Source organism: Gavia stellata, chromosome 4 (assembly GCF_030936135.1).
Source record: "Gavia stellata isolate bGavSte3 chromosome 4, bGavSte3.hap2, whole genome shotgun sequence".
Taxonomy (NCBI): domain Eukaryota; kingdom Metazoa; phylum Chordata; class Aves; order Gaviiformes; family Gaviidae; genus Gavia; species Gavia stellata.
This window is the reverse complement of record NC_082597.1, coordinates 70,546,417-70,566,859: the sequence shown is the minus strand read 5'-3', so window position 1 is coordinate 70,566,859 and position 20,443 is coordinate 70,546,417. Positions and strand designations below refer to the sequence as shown.

Below are 20,443 nucleotides of genomic sequence, written 5' to 3'. Positions count from 1 at the left end.
TTCTCCCCCAGTAGTTCTGAAAGCTGTGTTTGCTGTAGCCTTCCCAGTGCTTCCCATGGAGCTGGCAGCAGCCGCGGGGGGGTGGAGTGGGGGGGGCGCCTCTTTCAGATGACCATGACCTGGTTAGAGCAGGGCGTTATGTGCTGTGCTGCTGTTAGAGAAAAAATGAAGGGGATAGGGGGACAATGGGAAAGCCAGCAGCTCCCCAGGCTCGGTCCCCGTGATCATCCAAGCCTGGAAGCACATCCCACCGAGGCAGGCAGAAGAAATACGACAGCTCTCACACAGAAAACTTTTTTCAAAGCAGGAACGCAGACGGCTGTGCCACTAGGTCAGAACCTACTTCATTGAGCACTCTGACTTCTGGATGATGCACAGCTCCTGCCTTGTACTGATAGGCATGGCAATTAAGATTTCTTTTTTTTTTTCCCCTTAAGAATATGTAGGTTAAAGCTGCTGATTTTACAACTTGGCTGTCTGGTGTGGGATAGTACATCAGGAGAGACATCCTTTGAGGTTCTTTGCAATGATACCTTATTTTTTATGGCCTTAGCATGATTCCTATCCCAGTTACAACTGGCTCATTGCTAGTCATTAACAAACAGGGGGCTGCTGATGGAAATATTCCATTTATTGTGGATGCAGTTTCAGAATACATTGTTTGAACAAATCATTTTTATTGCAGCTATCGGATGTATTTGAAAGACTCAGAGGAGTGTTTACAAAACCCCCAAACAAAAACCATGACAACTCACAGACAATGTCAGGCACAGTTTCACCCCATACAGGTAACTATGTGCATCTCTATGTGTAAACAAGATGTTTCAGCTAAGCAGGGGAGCTCATCTTTGGGTTGAAATATAACATTATTCATCTGTAGGAAGAAGTCAGATGCTGTAAGAGATGGAAGTGGTGAAAAGGGAGATCCTGGTAGTTCCGATGCACAACAAAGCTATTAACAACATGCTCAGGGGCTACTTCAGTTGCTCAGTTTATGCCACCCATACACTGTAGGATGTAAATGCTAAACTGTATGGTATGTAAATTCAAACCAAGCTGACGTCTTATAGCCATGTGTTTACTATATACAAATGAAAACATCTGTAAATAAGGTATTTGGGAGAGAGAGTTAAAAAGAAGCACTGTAAAGATAGAGATTTACTTCATTTTAGGCGGACTTAGTGTACGGCACTGATGGATGGCAAGATTTAGTGTACAGTCATTTGAAATAAGGTCCAACTGTGTTTAGGGTTGGGGTTTTTTTAATTATGGTAGTTTTATATAAATTAAACTACAATGTTTTATACAAGTGACCTATTTTTGACCCTCTATACCCTTACCTTTTCCTCTTTTAAAAACTATACTTTCTTTTTAATTACCCATTACTGGGCAACTGACATTTAAAATTTTTTAATACTTATCTCACCATACCTCTAATGGCAATTATGAAATCTTACTATAGAAAAGTGTGTGATTTTGTCTTTATTTTTTTAAGCTGTGATATTGGCTAATTATGTATGTTTATTACTAAATATAATACTCTAGCACATGTTAAAGCATTCTACCATTAGTAGTGCCTTTAGGCTAAACTTTGTAAAGCTATGTGTGTATATATTCTAAATTGCATTCAATTACTAGTCACTAACAACAAAAAGAAATATCAGTACCGCTGTCAGCTAACATAATCATCCAAATTTAGATATTAACTTAAACTAGAATGGAAAAATTGGTACTTAAAAAAAGTATAAAACAAAAAAATTGAAACACGTTATTGATGCAGTATTTCTCATGACATGGGCAACTTACAGAAAATATTACATTGTCAACTAAAGATATTTCTTCCATGCCTTAGTCTAAAGTGCAGAAAGAAAGACTTCTGTATTACAAAAGTAACCATTGTTTTCATAGGTTTACTGCACACCTTTCTTAAGCAACTTCACTTTACATGCATTTTGGGTTGACCTCTTATGCCAGTTGAAATCACTGTTCAGGTACATAGTTAGTTATGACTATCAGTAGGAGAGTCTATATATTTCACAGCATGGGTTTCTTTAGGAATAAAGGCTCTTGTGCAAAGGCAGTACTATTATGATGAATGTCTATTCTGATTATTAAATACAGTGCTAATATACATGGTTTTAACTGGATAATGCAAAAAGACATTTTGGTAAATAAACATAAATATAAAAAGAACAATTTAGCACTTTTTCCTTTTTTCCCCCAACTGATTGGTCCAGCGTCTTTAGTGGCCTTCTACGGTTCTTTCTCAAATTGTCTCAAACCTGCTGAGAAAGAGAAAGATTAAAGATGCCTTGAAATAACCCAAACGTATCTCTAAAACAGAGGAGGCGTGGCTTTAGATTAACACACAGCGTGTAAGAAGGCAGGGCACAAACTGGGTGCTGCTGTGCTTGTGTACCGGCATTGCTCATTGCGCAACTGCGTTTCCCAAACTAGTAGTTTCAAAATGACTGTAGTAGGACTCTTTTTGCCTTGAGAAGACACCAATGCACAGCTCCAGCAACAGCAGTGCTGCTGTTGAATGTGTTTGAACTCCATTCCAGTCTGGGTATGCAGGAGCACATGAGACTCACAAGCAGCCAGAGGAATTATTTTTAAAAATCAACACTGCTGAATTTTCATTTGGCTTCACAATTACCCAGTGGCAGTGTTTAAAAATCAGATGCAGGGCTTGTTCTCAGTAGTACTGAAGTCTTCCATTTCTGCTCAAATAATGCTCCTGCAACAGCCTTGCTTTTTAGGTTTCCCCTCTTCACTCATGAAAGTCATATCCATTCCTGCTGCAGCTTTTAAAAGAGCCTTTCCCAGATGCCTCGCATTTGATCTAATTAGTCAAATGACCATCCCATTCCTTGGACCTCACACAGTTTAATGACGTTCTCCAGCTACAGCAAACATGCTACACATGTCACTCAAACAAGGCTTTGCAAACATGTCTGGAGCACTGCTAGTTCTCAGTCCTCCTAGAAAGATGATTTAGGCTTACATCTCAAACATTCATGTTTTGAAGATATTGCAATGGAGCTTTTGAAAGGTAAAGGCAAAAAGGGTTGGGTTTTTTGCATCAACATTATGAGCCATAGAATTTGAACACTCAGATGTCCCTGTAGGAAAATGTGGCAAAGTTCCTATTTAATATGCAAATGTGTTATTAGAATTACTTACCATTAGTCTCTGGTTTTTTCCCCATAGCTGATACCTGTTTGAAGAAGTAGTAAGCTATTATTAAAGTTGAATATGGGAAAATATAGCTATTTATAACAGGAAAAAAAAAAATCAGCTCCATGCAAAGGACAGATTTCCATGCGCAACACAGCTCTGCCAAATAGGAATATAAAAGTTACACGCTGCTCACGGCTTTCTGTGCCTCCTTGTACTTTCTTTTATAGATAAAAGGGCAGGTTAGTAACAAAAGACACGTAGCAGCCTAATTCCAACTAACTGACCATATGAAGGCAAACAGCACCTTCCCCCTAGAAAGCCTCCCATAAAGATACTATCCTTTCAACAATGCACTGAAGTATTACCTTAGAAGAAGAAGATGGCTTTTCAACTGACTGCTTCTCCCAGAGATTACGTTTGCCGGATACATCTCCTGGTTTTAAATCCTGTATTTTTAAATTAACATCAGAGAACAGAAACCAACGTTAGTTCAGGTTTGTTTTAATTTGGTAGAGAAAAAGTTAGAATGTGACTTCCTCATAAGAAAAGTTGAGGAGCATCCACCAGTGTTAAATATTACATTGTCTAACAATTATAAAGCTATTCAGAATGACACTTCACATAATCACTCCACACATATACATGCTTTACAACAAAAACCAACCCTGCTGCATCTCTTTAGTATTGCACAGACTGGCCATAACTTACTATGTTCATCCTAGAAAGTACAGTTAAAAGTTACTGCACCATCAGGTTTTTAAGACAGACAATTCCAATTTTTGCAGAAAAAAAGATTTTTTTCAGAAATAGTATTTCTATTTTTTTCAGAAATAGTATTTCTCAGTTATTTTATATCAGAATCAAAATATTTCATAAAAAAAAATAGTAGGACTTCTAATACAACAGAAAAGCAGATCTTCCTCTTCGTTCTTAAATATAGGTTTCAGGTTTTAACACTGTAGTCCTTCATATCCATTTGAATTTCCATTACATCCTTTAAAACCTTAGTATGTACCAATCACTAGCCTGACAGAAAAATGCAGGTGAGGTAAAGTCATTAAAAAATAATAATATTGTCTGAAAATGAGTGTATATGGAGACTTTAAGCAAAACTCAGTAAAAATGTCGAGCTGCTCCTTGGAGAAAACCAGGGCTACAAATCAAGATGACATATGCTATGCTAGTAGCAATGCACCTGCTTAAGGACAGATGGATTGGTGTCTACCTCTGTGGTTGGCAAACAAAAGACTCTTGAAAGAATTTTGGACATAAGTATTCTCCTTTTCAAAAAGTGTTCAAGTCCTGCACAATTTCCAGAATCTTGTTTTTGCCATCCATAGATAAGTAGTTTTCTGCACGTGAGAATTTCTAACTTGGGATAGAAAAATGCCCAGTGATGAATGGAACTGTGATTTCTGCAAGAGGTATTTGCACCCAACAGAGATGAATTGATCATAATTTACAGCCAAAGAGGGCTGCTGATGGTTAAGACTTTAAGCCAATTCTGTACTTTAAAAAGCGAGTTCAGCAATAATAGAGGAAGGAAGAAAACAGCAAAATTACAGTGGACCTTATCACAAAACTACTTGCAATGGACATTATCATAAAACCACTTCCATAATCCTGAAATCATTTGGGATCTGTGATTTAGGTTCACCATAAAACTACTCGAGACCTTTGCTCCCTCTACTTTTAATTGAATGTCGTTCCAAAAACCACAAGAATCTTGATGGTCACAAAAGCTTCGAACAATTCTTTATTTTGGTGGAATGTGATGGGGGTAGGAAGTTATTTGCTAACTAAGATATTCTAGGTTTCCCTTTGATTTATTCTGGTAAAAAAAGTAAAAATCACACAATTACAGATGTATATCTTTCTTCATAGTCAATTATAAACAGTTTTACCTGACCACCTTAGCAAAGAGACCCCCAAAGAAGAAGAATAGGAGGAGGGCAGGTTCCTTCAAGCAGAGATATTGCAACAAGAAAGAACAATCTATTGAGAAGGAGGGAAATAAAGACATAGATAGAAACAGTTGACTGAGGGGAAAACAAGAGGTTACTTTTACATTATCTAAAAGATGCAACTTAAAAAAAAGACAGGAAAATCTGGAGGCAGATTCTGTGCTGGTTTTCAGCAGTTGTGATTAAATACAGAGACCACAATGATTTCTTTTGCTTTTATATTCATGTCCATAAGGACACAATATCCATGTAGCTACCACTAAATACTGACATTAGAGACAAAGCTACAAATTTCAAGCTCCTCTTTGGGACAAATAGGAGTGTGAATTGAGAAAGCGTTTGTCAGGCTGCACCTTTTATAAAGTGCAAGCGGACTGGCAGAAAAACACTACACAAGGATATGTGAAGAAACCAGTTCTTTAATAAAATCCCAAAGTTGAATCATTAACACCATGAGCGATGCCCTGCCATTCTTCAATATGGACACCTACAGCTCCAGTTCCTCATCCCTACCCATCTCCACCCCATGACTACCTGTTTCTGCTCCTTCCCACATCCACACTACCACTTCTCACACTCCCAGCTTATTTACTTTCATAGCATTTTCTGCTCTGTTTCTTGCTGAAGTAGTGGGCATGCTAAAGGACCTTCATTAGAAATGACATTTAGGCTCTTAAAGGATTGAAATATTTCAGTTGTGTTTAAAAATATACTTGGAAGATTTTTACAGGGCAAGGGCCAAAGCACAAGTGTTTCATCCAAGCTCTATGGCTGGTAATTTCTAAATTAATGGTAGGCCTTTCACAGATGGTAAATTAAGGTCCTTCTCTATCAGAGAAGTGCTTCTCTGAGCACTGTCTTTTTAGAGCACCCCTAAGCTTTAAGGTGACAGCTGCCCTGTTTCATCCCCCTCTTTTCTGACTACCCAGAAGTCAGCAGCCAGAGGACCTCTGTGAGCTTCCAAAAGAGGACATGCAGCAAGGTGCCTCCAAAGACCATCAGCTGGTTGAGGAAGCACCGTCACCACCTCTGCCCCAGGAGAGAACCCACCTACTGAAGAGATGGTTGTTGCAGGTTTACTTACAGAAGGTTTTGGAGCAGGTGATTTGTTGCTCTCTGGGGTCTTGGTTAACCACTCATTGATACGACTGGAGACACCAACCTTCAGTCCAGCAGTTTCCTGCAAAATTATAAAATCTAATCAGAAGACTTTCAGAATAGATTTTTCTATGTTTTCCACAGTTTAGATTTAAAAACAAAGCCAAGCCTAAGTTTAATATAGAGGTCCTCACTGAAACTACAGCTAGCTAAGAGTCATCATGTGTCCGCTGAACATATTGTCCCTATGAACTACACAGTACTATCGCCCTCTAGTTTTCAGTAATGATAAATGTGGGCTGACAATTTCCATTTTAGTGCTAACCCACGAATAAAGGTTAGACATACACGTGCTGTTTCTGTCATAACCCCAAACTCCAAGTAGGAAAAAAATCTTTAGCATAAAGAAGAAGAAGCACTAGTCTAAGTCTACATTTTTGTTTTGGTAAACTAAAATTTTCAAAAAAGCACATAATAGAGGAGTTAAGTGGCCTAATATTTAAGTAAATAAAATAAATCTTTAAAAGATTAGAACAAATTACTGAAATTCCATGGCTATCTGTAATAACCCCCTTCAATCCATGGCTCAGGTTTTTGGCCGTGATGAACGCTCATCAATTCACATCAATTTATAGAAGGGAAATGTTGCCTTAAGGATTTACATAGAAAGATACAGGTCTCACAAATGCTTTGATGCGTTAGCTATAAAATAGCATCATTATCTTGCCTATCTAACCCTCTTCTGCCCCCCAGAAGAATCTTTCCCAACACAAAGAATTTCTTTGTACTCTGCTTGAACTACCCAGATATATTTGTCTAAGATATCTGATGTGGCTCTGGAATGTCTCATAACTTAGCTCAATATGTCACTAAATTCTTCCATTGTACTCAATACTGCAGCCACACAATTTTGTGGGTTTCTGAGGACTTCAGGGTCCTTTGGGATATTCTTCACCAGTGATGTCAACAGCCAGTCTTACTCATAGGAACACGAATGGCAAGGTCAGTTCCATAACATTAATTCTTTATAATCACTATGTAAAATTAAACACGTACCTTATTTGGTGTTCCTGTCCCAGAGGGTGATGAAAAAACATTCCCTTTCTCCCACATGCTCTTGATATTACGGACACCCTCAGCTGGAACAGGAAGGTCAGAGGCTGCTGGCTTAGCTGGTCTTGCAGCCTTTGTGCCCTGCAGAAGAATTGAGGCCAGTTGGTGTCTAACATTAAGGACTGGAGTTGCAGGGTGGTTTGACTCTGGGGCAGTGCCGGGGAATGAAGCAGCATGTTCTAGCGATGATCATGCAAAGATGGAAAGGAGTACCCAGCTCAAGGATGCCACTGAGACCCTCCGCCTTTTGATTTGCAGTTGCACCCTTGACACGACCAGCTACAAAAACTGCAATCACTTAGATTTTTGCATTTCTTACATTTCTAAAGCTCATGGCAAACCACAGCTCTGCACACAACTGCTCCAAGGCTTTCATTTGTCCTCCTTCAAGTCTCAGCACCTGCATCCTGTAAGCATGGTTCTTTCAGGGACACAGCTAAGGAAATCCTTATGCAGAGGCAGGGGAGAAAGGCTGCTCTGTCATTCAGCATCAGACTCTGCTCCATCTGTCCCAGACAACTTAACCTCACAACTCGGGATTCTAGCGGTAAATTTCAGCAATTACAGTATATTTGAAATGAGGTGGTTTTTTAAAGCATGAGGGGGTTGAGGGATTGGGGGTTTTTTGGTAGTGTGTCTTTTGCATCGTTACCAAAAACACTGGACCAAACTCCTCCTGTTTCTTCTTTCCGAAGTTCTTGTACATTTTACATAACACATATTCGAGGAGAATAAGAACCTGTATGAGCTGAGGCTTTGCCTCTCTAGTTGCAAAGAAATTTGGCAACTTTTGGAAAAATCAGAAACTCAGCAAAGGAATAATTTCATGTCAGATGGGAGCTGTATACAGCTGTGAAGCGGTACTGCCGGCCCCTTGCCATAGAGCTATGCTTTTTAATATCTAAATGGAGGATAAAGACTCAGGACCTTAGCACGGCCCTACTGAAAATACTGGAGAACCTAATATAACCTGTGGGTGGGCTGGTCCAGTCTTCATGGGTTGGCAAACCCTGACTTCACTATCACACAAATTTCTTATGACAGACGGAGCTGCAGCTCCAACCCATCCACTCTCTTTAAGGAGTTTAACATCAAACTCCAGAACCAAATTAAAGCCCTTGGTCACTCGAGGGTGGTTGTGTCTCATCCAGAAAAGGCGTGGAGTGAAGCGGGAGGACAGAAGCTGTATGCTCCTGCTTCGATGATATGGGGACTACTGGGTGCCATGCTGACATTCATCTCTTCAGCTTGACATATGTGCTGGGGGCAAGCCTGAGCCTTTGGCACTGTCATGCCTGCGCTTTTTTCATCAGGAACTGACACACAGTATAAAACTTTCCAGCACTGACAGGCTTCCTAGCAGAAAGGTTAAACAGACAGCAGTCACAGAAAAAAGCCTCTGTTAATTGATCTTTAATTACTAAAGTTTCCTTTAAGTTAAAGGATAATAAAGCCTAACCAATTAATACCTTAGTGGAATACCATGCTTAGACTCTATATATGAACAAGAGGAGAAGAAAATCCAGCAGGGAATGGAGAAGTGCTGGACCTTAATCACAGCTATGAAGATAATATCTTTATCTTTTTATATTATTCTATTCCCATGACACTTACCAACCCAGTCCAGTTGGCCTGCTATATTAACCAGTAGCTTTCACATTGCCTGTACTCACTAATTTATAAAAAAAGCTAAAAAAAAAATGAAAAAACAAACAACTATTTTTCCTTGGACGATGAAAAGAAAAAGCCCTCAATTCTGGCTTCAAGGCACATTATTAGCCGCTACTTGTCAAAATCACCTGGGGTCAAATTCTGCACTTTATTTTGATTCTAGTTTTCCTTTGTCACTACTTAACTCCCTAGTTCACTAAAATGTCTGTCTTTGCCAAGGAATTTCACTCTGAAGTGGCAGCCAGCAGCACAGGCCCAGTTCCTTGCTCTCCTGAATAAGCTGCTAAGTCAGCTTTGCTCAGGATGACTGTCAGCTCTCTGCTCATCGTACTCTCATCAGCCAAGATGAGGATGCGACTGTCACTCAAGAGATGGTGACTGAGTCTTTCAAGAGCTACTCCAAACTTACAGAGCAGACAGAGTAAATTGTAGCATGAAAGGGAAGACACAGATCTGAGGTTTGTTTAGATATTTGTTTAGATATATATCTAGATGTTGGTTATAGGTGTGCCTCAAGCATTTTGTTCTTGAAGTTGCATTAAAAAAGAGTTTGTGACAAAAAATCCCTGCAATTCTTGAACAGTAAAAACATAGGCTGATTAAAGTCCCAAAAGCCATTAGTAACTATAGTCATCATGACCTGAAACTAACTTACCTCAATTGCACTAGTGTATTGCTCAAGTCTACTGTCAATCTTTGAGACAACTGCTGTTGTGTGGGTGGGTTTCATACCACTGTAGGAAGTAGAAAAAAGAAAGAAAGAAATTATTCCCTCCAATTAAACACTGCTGTTTTGACTGAACCTACTGTTTTATCGCTTTACCTCTTCTGAGCGGATTTGTTCAAAAATTCTGCTCGCTCCTCTATCTAGAAAAGAGAGAAACAAGAGCTATAAGTTTACAGTTAATAAAAAAGGCAGCCTGTACAAGGCCAGGATAAAATGTAATTTTGAATGTCAAAAGGTCGGTTTGAAAGAGATGCATTCCAACAGAGATCACCACAGACAGACACACACAGGTTTTATAGTTAGGAGCTTATTATGATACAGATTCATAAGGGTGGCTATATTTTCTGCATTAATGTTTGCATCCTGCCTATTTCTTCAGTGCCTCATTTGTAACAAGAAAATAAACCACCAATACAGAAAGGAGACAAGGGAAGAAGTTTATCTTATGAAAGGGGTTGATATTCACAAAATCTATGTCAAATTTCCTCATATCTCCCACATAAGAGCAAATATGTATCTCTTGAGACAGACAGCAAATTTAATAAAGTTTTTCTGAGTTGAGACATCAGACTAGGCCATGTTTGGAGCTCAGCCATGTATTCTATCTCATGCGTGTTTTTGCAGGACGCTGACAATTTAATTTGAGCTACAAAGAACCAACCAGACTGTACTCTGCTCATGTTCAGCAGGGTCATTGCTGAGTCAATATCTACCAGCTGTTATACAAACTGGCATCTTACATTTCGTCATTATTTTCTACTCTGTGTGTAAGAAAATACTGTAATGTTTCCAGGGAAAAAGAATCATGAAGGTCTCATAAGACTTATGGTAAATCTCTCGATAATTTGAAAACAAAAAGACTCCATCCCTGAATAAAGTTTTAAAACATTTCATGATGGTGGGGGTCTATTTGCATTCTGGGTCAAGAAATACTTTAATCAACTTCCTGTGTCAACAGGAACAATGTGTCTCTTCCCCATTGCATTGTTCCACTTCTTGTCCCAGGCTCTACAGTTTCACTTAAGAGTAAAATATAAACAAACAGCTCTAGGGGATAGAAATGACTATTGATCAGCCTGGCTGGATTCCCGTGGATTCCACGATCTCAGTATGGGTTGTTCATTTTCAAGTTACTTTAACAGTGACTGTCGTGCATTCATGCCTTCAAAATAAGGCAATGACAGCTATTCCTTTAAATGGTTCTGCTCCGTGCCCTTAGCATCCAGGCTGTACCAAAATACTAAATCCCACAGCAACCCCATCAAAGGGCATGCATGTTTTATTTCTCAAGCCCATACAAGCAAAAACTCAAGCAATTCCCTTCAGCGCGGAATTTGCCAAACAAGCTCACTGGAGGAACTCCAGCTAGCATCAGTCCAGCTCAAAGGCACCTCTAAAAAAATATATACAATTTACAGAGTAATTTACATTAATAGTTTTAGTGGCCAATATATGATCTAAAATACAGTCCTGAGTGGAAAGATGGGCTTTGCTTGGCTATGTACCAACTGTTCCAACGCCCTGTTGTCAGAAGGAGGCAGCAATACACCAGGCAGGGGCTGCAGAGCCCTGCACACCCACACGGGTCCGGCTCTTCCTCTGCCAGCCTCAACGGCTGACAACTTAGTTTCACCCAGAGGAAATACGGGCGGCATCGCCATAAAACGAGCGAGTAAATTATTTTAATAAAAGTGACTAAACAGATCTACCAAGCTAACTTAAAACACCTCATCTCTCCTCAATTATGGTACAGCAGGAAGTTTCCCACAATGCTGATTTCTGGGTCAGAACCAGCCATACATTAAAATGATGAATTCTATCAAAAGAGACGCTGGTTTCTCTCATGCTCTGCATGAACAGGTAATTCCCCGACTGCATCAGTGAAAGCCTGGCTGGCAGCAAGGATGAACAACATGGACTATCTCAAAGGACTCAAGGTAACCATCTAATAATTCATTTACAGCATCTTCCAGTTCAGATGAACAGAGATTCCCTTGAAATCTTACAAAAGGGACAGATCTTAAAAGATGCTTAAAAGATGCTAATAGTAGACTCTTTATAGTCTTCCTGTCTTCAGGAAGGAGATGTTTCTACACAGCAGGAAAACCTGGCGGCAGTAGTCACTGGTGTAAGAGGGGGATAGGTTGGGGGTAAGACAGACATGTATTCTTGGGGCTGTAGTAAAAAGACATGGGGTCATTCTCTACCCGCTGGAAGCAGCGATTCGCAGAGCACATGCTGTGTTATCAGGAGTAAGCCGGGGATTGTTCAGAACTGCAGAGTGAGGAAGCAAACCAGAAAATAAGTTAAATAGGAAAGCAGAGTTAGGAAGCAACCCTCAGAGCTGAACATGGTCCTCTTCCCAAGGAAGCAGGTGCCTTGTGTGGATGGATAACACATTTTCTGAACATTTATATGAGAATTTGTTCTAGAGCATCTTCCACAGTATACATGGAACAGAAGCATACACTGAATACACTTAGAGAAAACACACCTGTATACACACATGTATTCAACATATAGGTCAAATACATTTAGACTGAACAGCAACATCTAAAGGTCATTTATCCACTGCACACCACACAAACTCCATGCAAAGAATTTAAAATGTTTGGCACATACAGTAAACAGTATTACAAAATAGACCTGTAAGAGAAATAGACAAAGCAAGGTGGTTAGCACAAAATGCAAGATATTTCCTCAATTTGAGACCAGGAAATAAAAATAATATTTTTGCTGCATTCATTTGAACAGGATCTTGTTAAATAGCTTGGACTATGTTTTGTCACCATGGAATACTTTCCAAGGCCTCTGACACAGAACACACACGTACTCCGAAAAGGCAACCTGCCGGACTCTAATTAAATTCTGACCAGAGAGAAAGAACACAGGATCTCAGGCTGCATCTCTCCCACCTAAACTCAGTTGCTTGAAAGTTCAGCATTTAGTCAAAATTACTCATTTTGGTTTCCTGTACGGTCAGTGGAGAGGCAGAGGAGCTGACCTCACCCCATGAAAAGTGGAATTGCTTGTCCACTGAGGGTGGACTAACTACCTCGACTAACTACCAAAGAAGCTTAGATTAGACAACAAAATGCTTAGATGGACACCTACCCTTCGCTGGTGAAGTCAGATGAAATGAAACCAATGGACATAAATCAAAACCATGTGGAGTCTCACACCTGATTAGGACCTTACTCAATGGGGTCAGCACATACAAGTGGCAAGGAATAAATTAAGCGAGATGTTATACAGAGATATATGTATGCATTTATCCACATTCAATATTAAATAGACATGTTTAGTTCACTGATTGTGCAAGAAATATCTTGCCTATCAAAAACGCAGTTAAAGTGTAGGTGTCAAAGCACACCGTCTTCTGTCTGTACATTCTCCAAGAACAGAAATAGAAGAGGAATGAGTTAACACGCAATTTGAGCCAATGACTTGGGACCCATCTAGATATTCCCAGTAAAACTTGTTTCGTACAAAGCTATTAAATGATTCTTAGGAATTTTAAACTGGGTATTACATATTATGCGACAGAAAGTGCTGTAAACTGATATATAGAAAAACTCTTCTCAAAAAATGGGTCAAGGAGGAAGGGGAATAAGAAATCCATGCAGAAAACAGAAATCCCTGTATTATAATTTTGCCTCATATCCAACAGGTGGAAGAATCTAGTGGAAATCCATTTTGAGTGGTAGTCCCTGGGAGTCCAGTGGCTTCTCCTTATCCTCCCTGAGTGGCTCATGTGCTCTTTTGCTTCATTAAGCACAGCTGGGCTTCTTCCTGCTGTCAGCAGCTGTGTACCAATTTACTCCAGTTTACCTGCCAGACTAGAGTGCTGCCATCAGCATCAAAGATGGGGGAAAAAGAAATGTCACAAATCCTGTTCTTATCACTCTGTCTTCCCTCTGCTGCAAGAGTAGGTCATCTAGGAAGAATGGATTGTGTGGAGTCTAATTCTTTCCAGTCACTGCTCCAGCTGTCAGGTATTGAGAGCAATAATGAGATAGGACAAGACAGGTCTTTAAGGAAGTGGAAAAAAAAAAAAATATCAAGACCTGAAAAGTCCTATCTTCTGGCTTAGCTGTCAGAATTGCCTTGCAGAGTGCAGGCTGCCACATCAGCCCATGTTTCCCAGGAGACATTTTCTGCAAAGTGAGGAGATATCCCAGGCTCCCAGCCTCCTGCCATTGCTTCCTCCTCTCAGTCCCTAACAGCTTTTGCATTTCTGTAGTGGTGGAGCTCACCCCCAAGAGGAGACTTAGTATTGAAATATCCTGTTCTCTCCTGATTAACCTAGATATTACTTATACAAGAAGTCAATAACACTCCTTCCCAAAGAAAACATGAGGAATAAACTTGTCTAAAAAGGAAAACGAACAAAGATTATGCAGGAAATCTCATTCTTCTACTGCAGCACCATTTATGTGAACTAAACTAGGGAAAGCATGAGCTAGAGAGGGATGGGAGACCAGCAGAGGTTATTCCAGTCTTTGTCCTCATAAAAAAAACCAAGAGACGCCAGAGGCTGAAGAGAGGTTTGGTACTGCTGCTACTGCCCACAGGGACTCCATCAGCCCCGAGAAATCCAAGCTGCTTCTGTCCCTGATCTAGTGATGAATGTGGCCTGTATTTACTTTGTATGCTTCCTCTTCACTGTCCCCTCAGAAAGGACCAGCCCTGGTGCTGTCACTGGGAGGACGCCACACTGCAGTAGTAATTCTGCTGAAGGACTGTCTCAGTTTTCAGGGAAATACTATATTTAACAGTTAAAACAACAGGAGCTGTTAACACTGTGTAGGCTGTGATATATTAGAGGCCAGAGTAGATAATCACAGTAGTTCTTTCTAAATATAAGACTGTATGTATATTATGTCCATGTTTGTATACATACATTTATATATGTGCATCCATGAGCCATGTAATACATGGAGATGAGTTGCACGTCTCGGTCTCTCAATTCTGAGCCTGCATGTCATGCTAGTCCATGTCCTGCCTGATGGATAAATGCAGTGTCCATAATATGATAATATGCCACACTCCTTTTCAGTTTATCTCCGTTCTTTCCTTTGTTCTTGTAGTTCACTTGGTAAACAGCACACCCTACTTTCCTCATCTAAGTCACTCCCAGGAACTTCTTTTTGTTCCCCAAAACTTATCACAACAGGAAGGACAAGGAAGGAGAAAAAGATGCTTTGCCAGACTGTGATCTAGGAGAAGTCAGAATGTGCACATGTATCATACAGTATTTTAAAACTGAGCCTCCCTTTTTTCATTATTAATTCCAAATGCCCACCCACAATTGTGCATTTAGGGTTCTCACATGACTCATGACACATCTAACCAGACGATACATTAATCAAGGGAGAAAATATGTGCCAGATGCTTTACAAGCCAAAAGATAATTTGGGCAGTGCATAACAGGCAATGAGAAAGCTGTGTGCCAACCAGGTTAGACCAGCCTGAGAATTCTGTCCAAATGAAGGGCAGCAAAATATACTGTCTTCTAAAAACTGGAGTTTGACATCAAATTTGACATCAGGTTATTAAAATGAGATTATTCTCTCCTCAGCTATTGACCACAGAAGGCCAAGAAACAGTTTAGGGTGTGAAGTTCAGCAGCATTACATATCTACTCTGGCCACCCACAGACACCAGACTGGAGTATGTACAGCATCACCAATTTCTCAGAGACAGAAAAGAGAAGAAAATGTGTACAGAGTTACATATGTCAGTTTTTGTAACCAAAAACTTCTACCTAACAAGCCATAAAACCCAGCAACAATTATCATCATAAAAAATTGGACCTTGGATGGTTAATGACATATGGAAAATTCCAGCTTTCCTCTAAAAATACACTTAGAATAGTTCTCTGAAAGCTATTAACCTCCTGCCAAATCCAGTGTTTTTTCCCACTCTCCCCAAAATTATGATCTATATCTTTCTATTATGTGTTTTAAAGCATAATTTCCTCTCTTCTGAGTCATCTGTGAACTAAAGCTCTAAATGTATGTCATAAAAGGCATCTCAAAAAACAGAAAGAAGAAAAAGAAGCCCTCCCAGGAGGGCTGGGAAGAAGCTGTACATTTATAGTGTCTGTTATTGACATGGTCTTTTGTAACTGAAATGGCAAGACCAGGTTTATCTAATAAGAGCAAGTCGTGAAGCTTGGCAATCTTCGTTTACAGCTGTATGTGTTCTGTCCTTGTATTTCAGGTACAGACGTGTCTGAGAAGTCAAAGACAAGTCCAGTCAAAAGCATTTGGACACTGTATTTGCTGGAACTGGACCCAAAACAGTATAGGGCTGAAGCTCCAGATCGGTTCGAAGTGTAGCTTTCTGTGAGTGGAAATATAATTTTGACCAAATGCAGTTTGTCGCTCAATAAATACAGTTCTTAATCCCATGGAGATCTACTTCATGGTCCGATGAGCTCCGACCTGATAACCTCCCACCTGGTTCTTTTCTCTCCTACTGCCCACTAAGGGGCCTTTTTTGACAAGCATTTTGGATTCTTAAATGACTAATGACAAAATGAGAAAAGGAAAAGATAGCTGAAAACGATTAATAGATCTGTAGTTTGAGCTTAAGCTGAGAAAGCAACTGGACTGCATACCAAAACAAAGTTCCCAATAATTTCAGTGGGGCCAGGATTCCTCTTCCATGCTGAAAGGCCATTTAATTGATTTATCTGACTTATAATATAGGCCACAGAAGACCACTTAGAAATTCCTGCACCAACAGAATGGGCTTTTTTTCATGTTATGTAAGAAAATTAAATCCAGCCCAGTACTTCTAGATGTTATTTTTAGGGGGATTAGACATAAGCTAGAACTCCCATATGGGGCAATTTCAATTAATGATGATTGGGCTGAATATGCGTAAAGACAAAGTAATCTGGCAAGGAAGAAAGTAGTTGTGGATGTGGAAGGAGAGAACATTTGTGATCTTTATCTACTCCAGTTCACAAAGCACTCCTATAACAAATTAACATTGAAAATCAACAGACTAATACAGCTCTAAGTTTCCAAAACAATTTTCTCTTGAAGGTGAAGATCCTTTTTCAACATTTTTTCATCAACAAGAACAGGTAACTCCCAGTCTAGACTCTATTTTTAATAAGGATCTCTAATTTTTCAATCATCTCAATGCATGAAGTCTTTCAGCTAAAGGTTTCAGGCTAAGGTCTCTTTCAGAGCATTGTCCCAGGTCTGATTTTAACTATTTCCACACTGCTTTGGTGTTTGGTTGTTGGTTTGGAATGCAACCCCCATTACTTTTACTGTACTATATAGATGTTAGTGGGGAGGATACCTTGAGAGATGAACCTTTAGGACTGAAACATTTAAATGGCTTCTTGTCTTCAGATACACCATCTTCCGGCATCTTTTGACGTTTCTCAGCAGCTTCAGCCCTTCTCCTTTCAATTTCTTCCTTCATCCTCCTCTTTTCCTCCTTAAAAAGATATGAATGGTCACTTATTCTTTCAGAAACTACATCACCATTACAGGGCTTTCCAGTCCCACAAACATTTACCAGATTTTCTAAAAACAGATTTTTATGCCAGCCAAAAAAGTTTGGTGATCTATCTGAAATCTAGCAATGTATTGCTGCTAATCCATCACAGCGTTAAGGAGGCAAGGAAGACAGCTAGTCTGTGCTGCTTTAGTGTCTCCTCACAGTGAGGTCACCAGATTTATTGCCATATAGTGTCACTTAAAGAGAGAAAAAGGCACATTTATAAAAATACTCAAATTCAGTTTCTCTGTATCTTCACGTATCATCCTTGTACTGTTCTTCTGTCCATCTACTCTGGCACTTGTTGTGCCAAGGTTAATACTTCACAAGGAATAATCAATAGGTGCCCAAAAAAGTGAAGATTAAATGCTTACAGTTTTCCCTCCAAAGAGATAACATGAGTTTTTACTTCATAAGCTACAAGTCAAACCCTCAAAGCACAACCATTGCGAATGCTAGTCAGCAGGATCTGACCAGCAAGGTGTTGTGCAATCTCAGCATCTATTTAGTTCTACATTAAAGAGCTTAGTATACTAAAGCAATTGGCATTCAGCTGTCATACGCTATTATTATTCATCTACAATTTGTTTTCCAAACAACTAAGATTCCTAAATGGTGCACCAGAGATTTGGAAATCCTATTTATAGAGTCCCTTGGCAGAGGAAGTACAAGCAAACAGATGTGCTTGGGTACTCAATATTTAAATAGACAAGAATATCTTCTTAATGAGATCTAGCCCATCGTAACTATATATAACATTAGCATTCCAGCTCATCTGCAGCAGACGAATGTTGACATGTGCTTTGTAATTCAATTTCTGTAATGTCAAAAATACACCCAGAATAAATTAAGAACTCTGTGGCTATAACACTACCCCCAACATTTTGCATCCCCCGAAGATAAGAAATTCACAACTATCGCAGATGAAATCCTGACTCGTGAAGACATTTATTAGAGCCCTGTCTTTCCTGAGGCTAGAACTGTAACTTTTCTTTCTACCCTGGATAACTGCATGTTTTACCTGGGGTCCTCACTAGAGCACCTGTGTGATGTGGTCAGTTGGTAACAAATATAGCATACTTGCAGTTAAATCTGAAGGTTAGAAAACGGGGTGATTTTAATGCTGGGTACCATATTTGAAATCAAGGTCTGTTGCAACAGATCATCTCCTGACAGACACTAAGAAACAGCGATGCCCAGAAGAGCACACAACCCAGAGGGCCCAGATAAAGGGTGCAATTTGAAGCAAAGTCACAGCAGCAATTCCCTACACAGCAGCATCAGATCCAAGAAGGAGAAGCACACTTTGGCCTGTATGCTTGGGTTTGGTCTTGCCTTCTTTGCATGCTCCTTCCTCAACTATGAGCCAGTCTCCCGTGGCTTCATTCTGCCCTTTTGTTAAATACAGATCCATCGACCTCCAGCCCTGCCAACTTCTTTGCCTAAAAGTGTCTGTGCAGACACTGCTGTAAAGAGTTATCAACTAATGCAAAGCCAGCGGAAGTGATGTAGTAATAACAAGGGAATAAAAACAGAGTCCAATACTTCATATTTTACACTTACCTCCTCTCTGGCTTTTCTCTCAGCCTCCTCCTGCTTCTTCTTCTGCTCCTCTTCCTCCAGGATTTTCCGGCGCTCCTCCCGCCTCTTCTTCAGTTCATCCAGCTCTGCCGCTGCCTCCTGCTGCTTCTCCTTCAGCTTCTCAAACTCCTCACTCTCACCTCGGCGACGGCGCTGATCTTCTAGCCGCTTTCCAGCCTCGACCTGAGACCCCAGCTTTACTTCCTCGGCATTTGTGGTCCCTTTCAAATTGGAGCGGCTGGGAAAGAAATGAAAGGGAAGGTGATGCACAATGGGCTTTCCCTTCCTGGCCAGAGCCACCCACTGCCATGCGCTCACCAGCAACGTGAAAGCCTAGCACTCAAAGATACTCCCTTATAAGACCTTTTGCTCATTGCAAACTACAACAGGCAGAAAACATTTTCATCAGGAGTTAGCAGGCTGGGATACTGCGAGGAGCACCTCTCCCAGGAGTCTCTCATGTGCTTGTGTGCACAGGACCTGCACCTCCCTACCTAGGAACTCAGCTTGAACTGAGCTTGAAATATTTAACATCTCATGTAACTTCAGCAAGAGATATAATATCTCATCACGATCTCTATGGTATACAGTAAACTGTTACAATTTCACACCTCTGCTCTGCAGCTTGTGTACAGAGCAAACACTTCCAAAAGCATAGTATACTTCATACAGAAAACAAAGCAAAGGAAAGCCATAACTAATTCCTCTCTGTTGATATTTTTTATAAACTCTCTAGAAAAAGACAAGCATCTCTGGGGACAGAGTAAGTTACTTGGCTCAGGGAAAGTAGGAGGAGACAAGAGAGGGGAGAGAATCTTACAGCTTCAACAGTGTTTTATAAACCTAAAAAGGTTCCTATCTCATCTATAACACCTATCACTTGAACTCTCCGAACCTGTATAAACAGAAAGCTTCATCAGATCTTTTGCTGACATTTTCCAGGGAAACTATGACTTTTTATTAAGGAACTGGAAATTATTTATTAATGGCAACTTTCCACATGACAAAACCAGAAGTTTTCCAACTGTAATATATGAGACAGAAAGAAAGAATACGGAAAAAAAAACCCAAACCCAAAGAATTTGCATAGACAAAGTGTATACTTTCAACAGAGTCAGATAGCATCACCTAGTTAAACAATTACCACACCAGTGTTTAGACAAATGTCTGCTCCCTGAGTGCATTTAATATTATTGCTGACAGTGAGATAGGTACCTAAGAAGTGTCAGTGTGCTATTCACAAGAGGCAGAAAGGGAATGTACTTACGAATTCTTCTAAAAAAAAACTTTCTGCTCTCTTCCATTGGCATTTAAAAAAGCTGAATATTAGTGATTTTATTAATGCAACCAGAGTGTTGCATAGTATAATACCACAAGATGGTACAAATCAAGCATTCCAAGAATAACTGTTAGCGATGATCAGATTAGAGATTACAACATGCAAAACAAATATCATATAAATTTGCAATCTGGTGAATCGCACCCAATCCTGCAAAGGTACACTTCATTCAGATAGATGCCTCATCTAGATGGAGTTAACCATATAAAACAGGCTGTAGGACCAGAGCTAAATTATCTG

At 39.9% G+C, this 20,443-nt stretch overlaps 1 protein-coding gene across 7 annotated transcripts in view; it reads right to left on the bottom strand.

The window, feature by feature from the left end:
• Positions 1-1,890: 1,890 nt before the first annotated feature.
• The window catches only part of CALD1 (caldesmon 1), a 117,328-nt gene continuing 98,775 nt past the window's right edge, over positions 1,891-20,443 (bottom strand). For 5 of the 7 annotated variants that reach the window (XM_009817960.2, XM_059816584.1, XM_059816587.1 and 2 more), the window contains 9 exons: positions 18,847-19,102; positions 17,080-17,220; positions 9,853-9,896; positions 9,685-9,763; positions 7,302-7,439; positions 6,232-6,327; positions 3,549-3,629; positions 3,187-3,220; positions 1,891-2,285 (listed from right to left, as the gene is read on the bottom strand). In XM_009817960.2, the coding sequence (XP_009816262.2) occupies positions 2,254-2,285; positions 3,187-3,220; positions 3,549-3,629; positions 6,232-6,327; positions 7,302-7,439; positions 9,685-9,763; positions 9,853-9,896; positions 17,080-17,220; positions 18,847-19,102 (901 nt within the window). In that variant the 3' untranslated portion in view covers positions 1,891-2,253. Of the gene's footprint in view, positions 2,286-3,186; positions 3,221-3,548; positions 3,630-5,087; positions 5,179-6,231; positions 6,328-7,301; positions 7,440-9,684; positions 9,764-9,852; positions 9,897-17,079; positions 17,221-18,846; positions 19,103-20,443 lie in introns of those variants that run through there. The other 2 variants (XM_059816585.1, XR_009483956.1) reach the window with 2 other exon arrangements.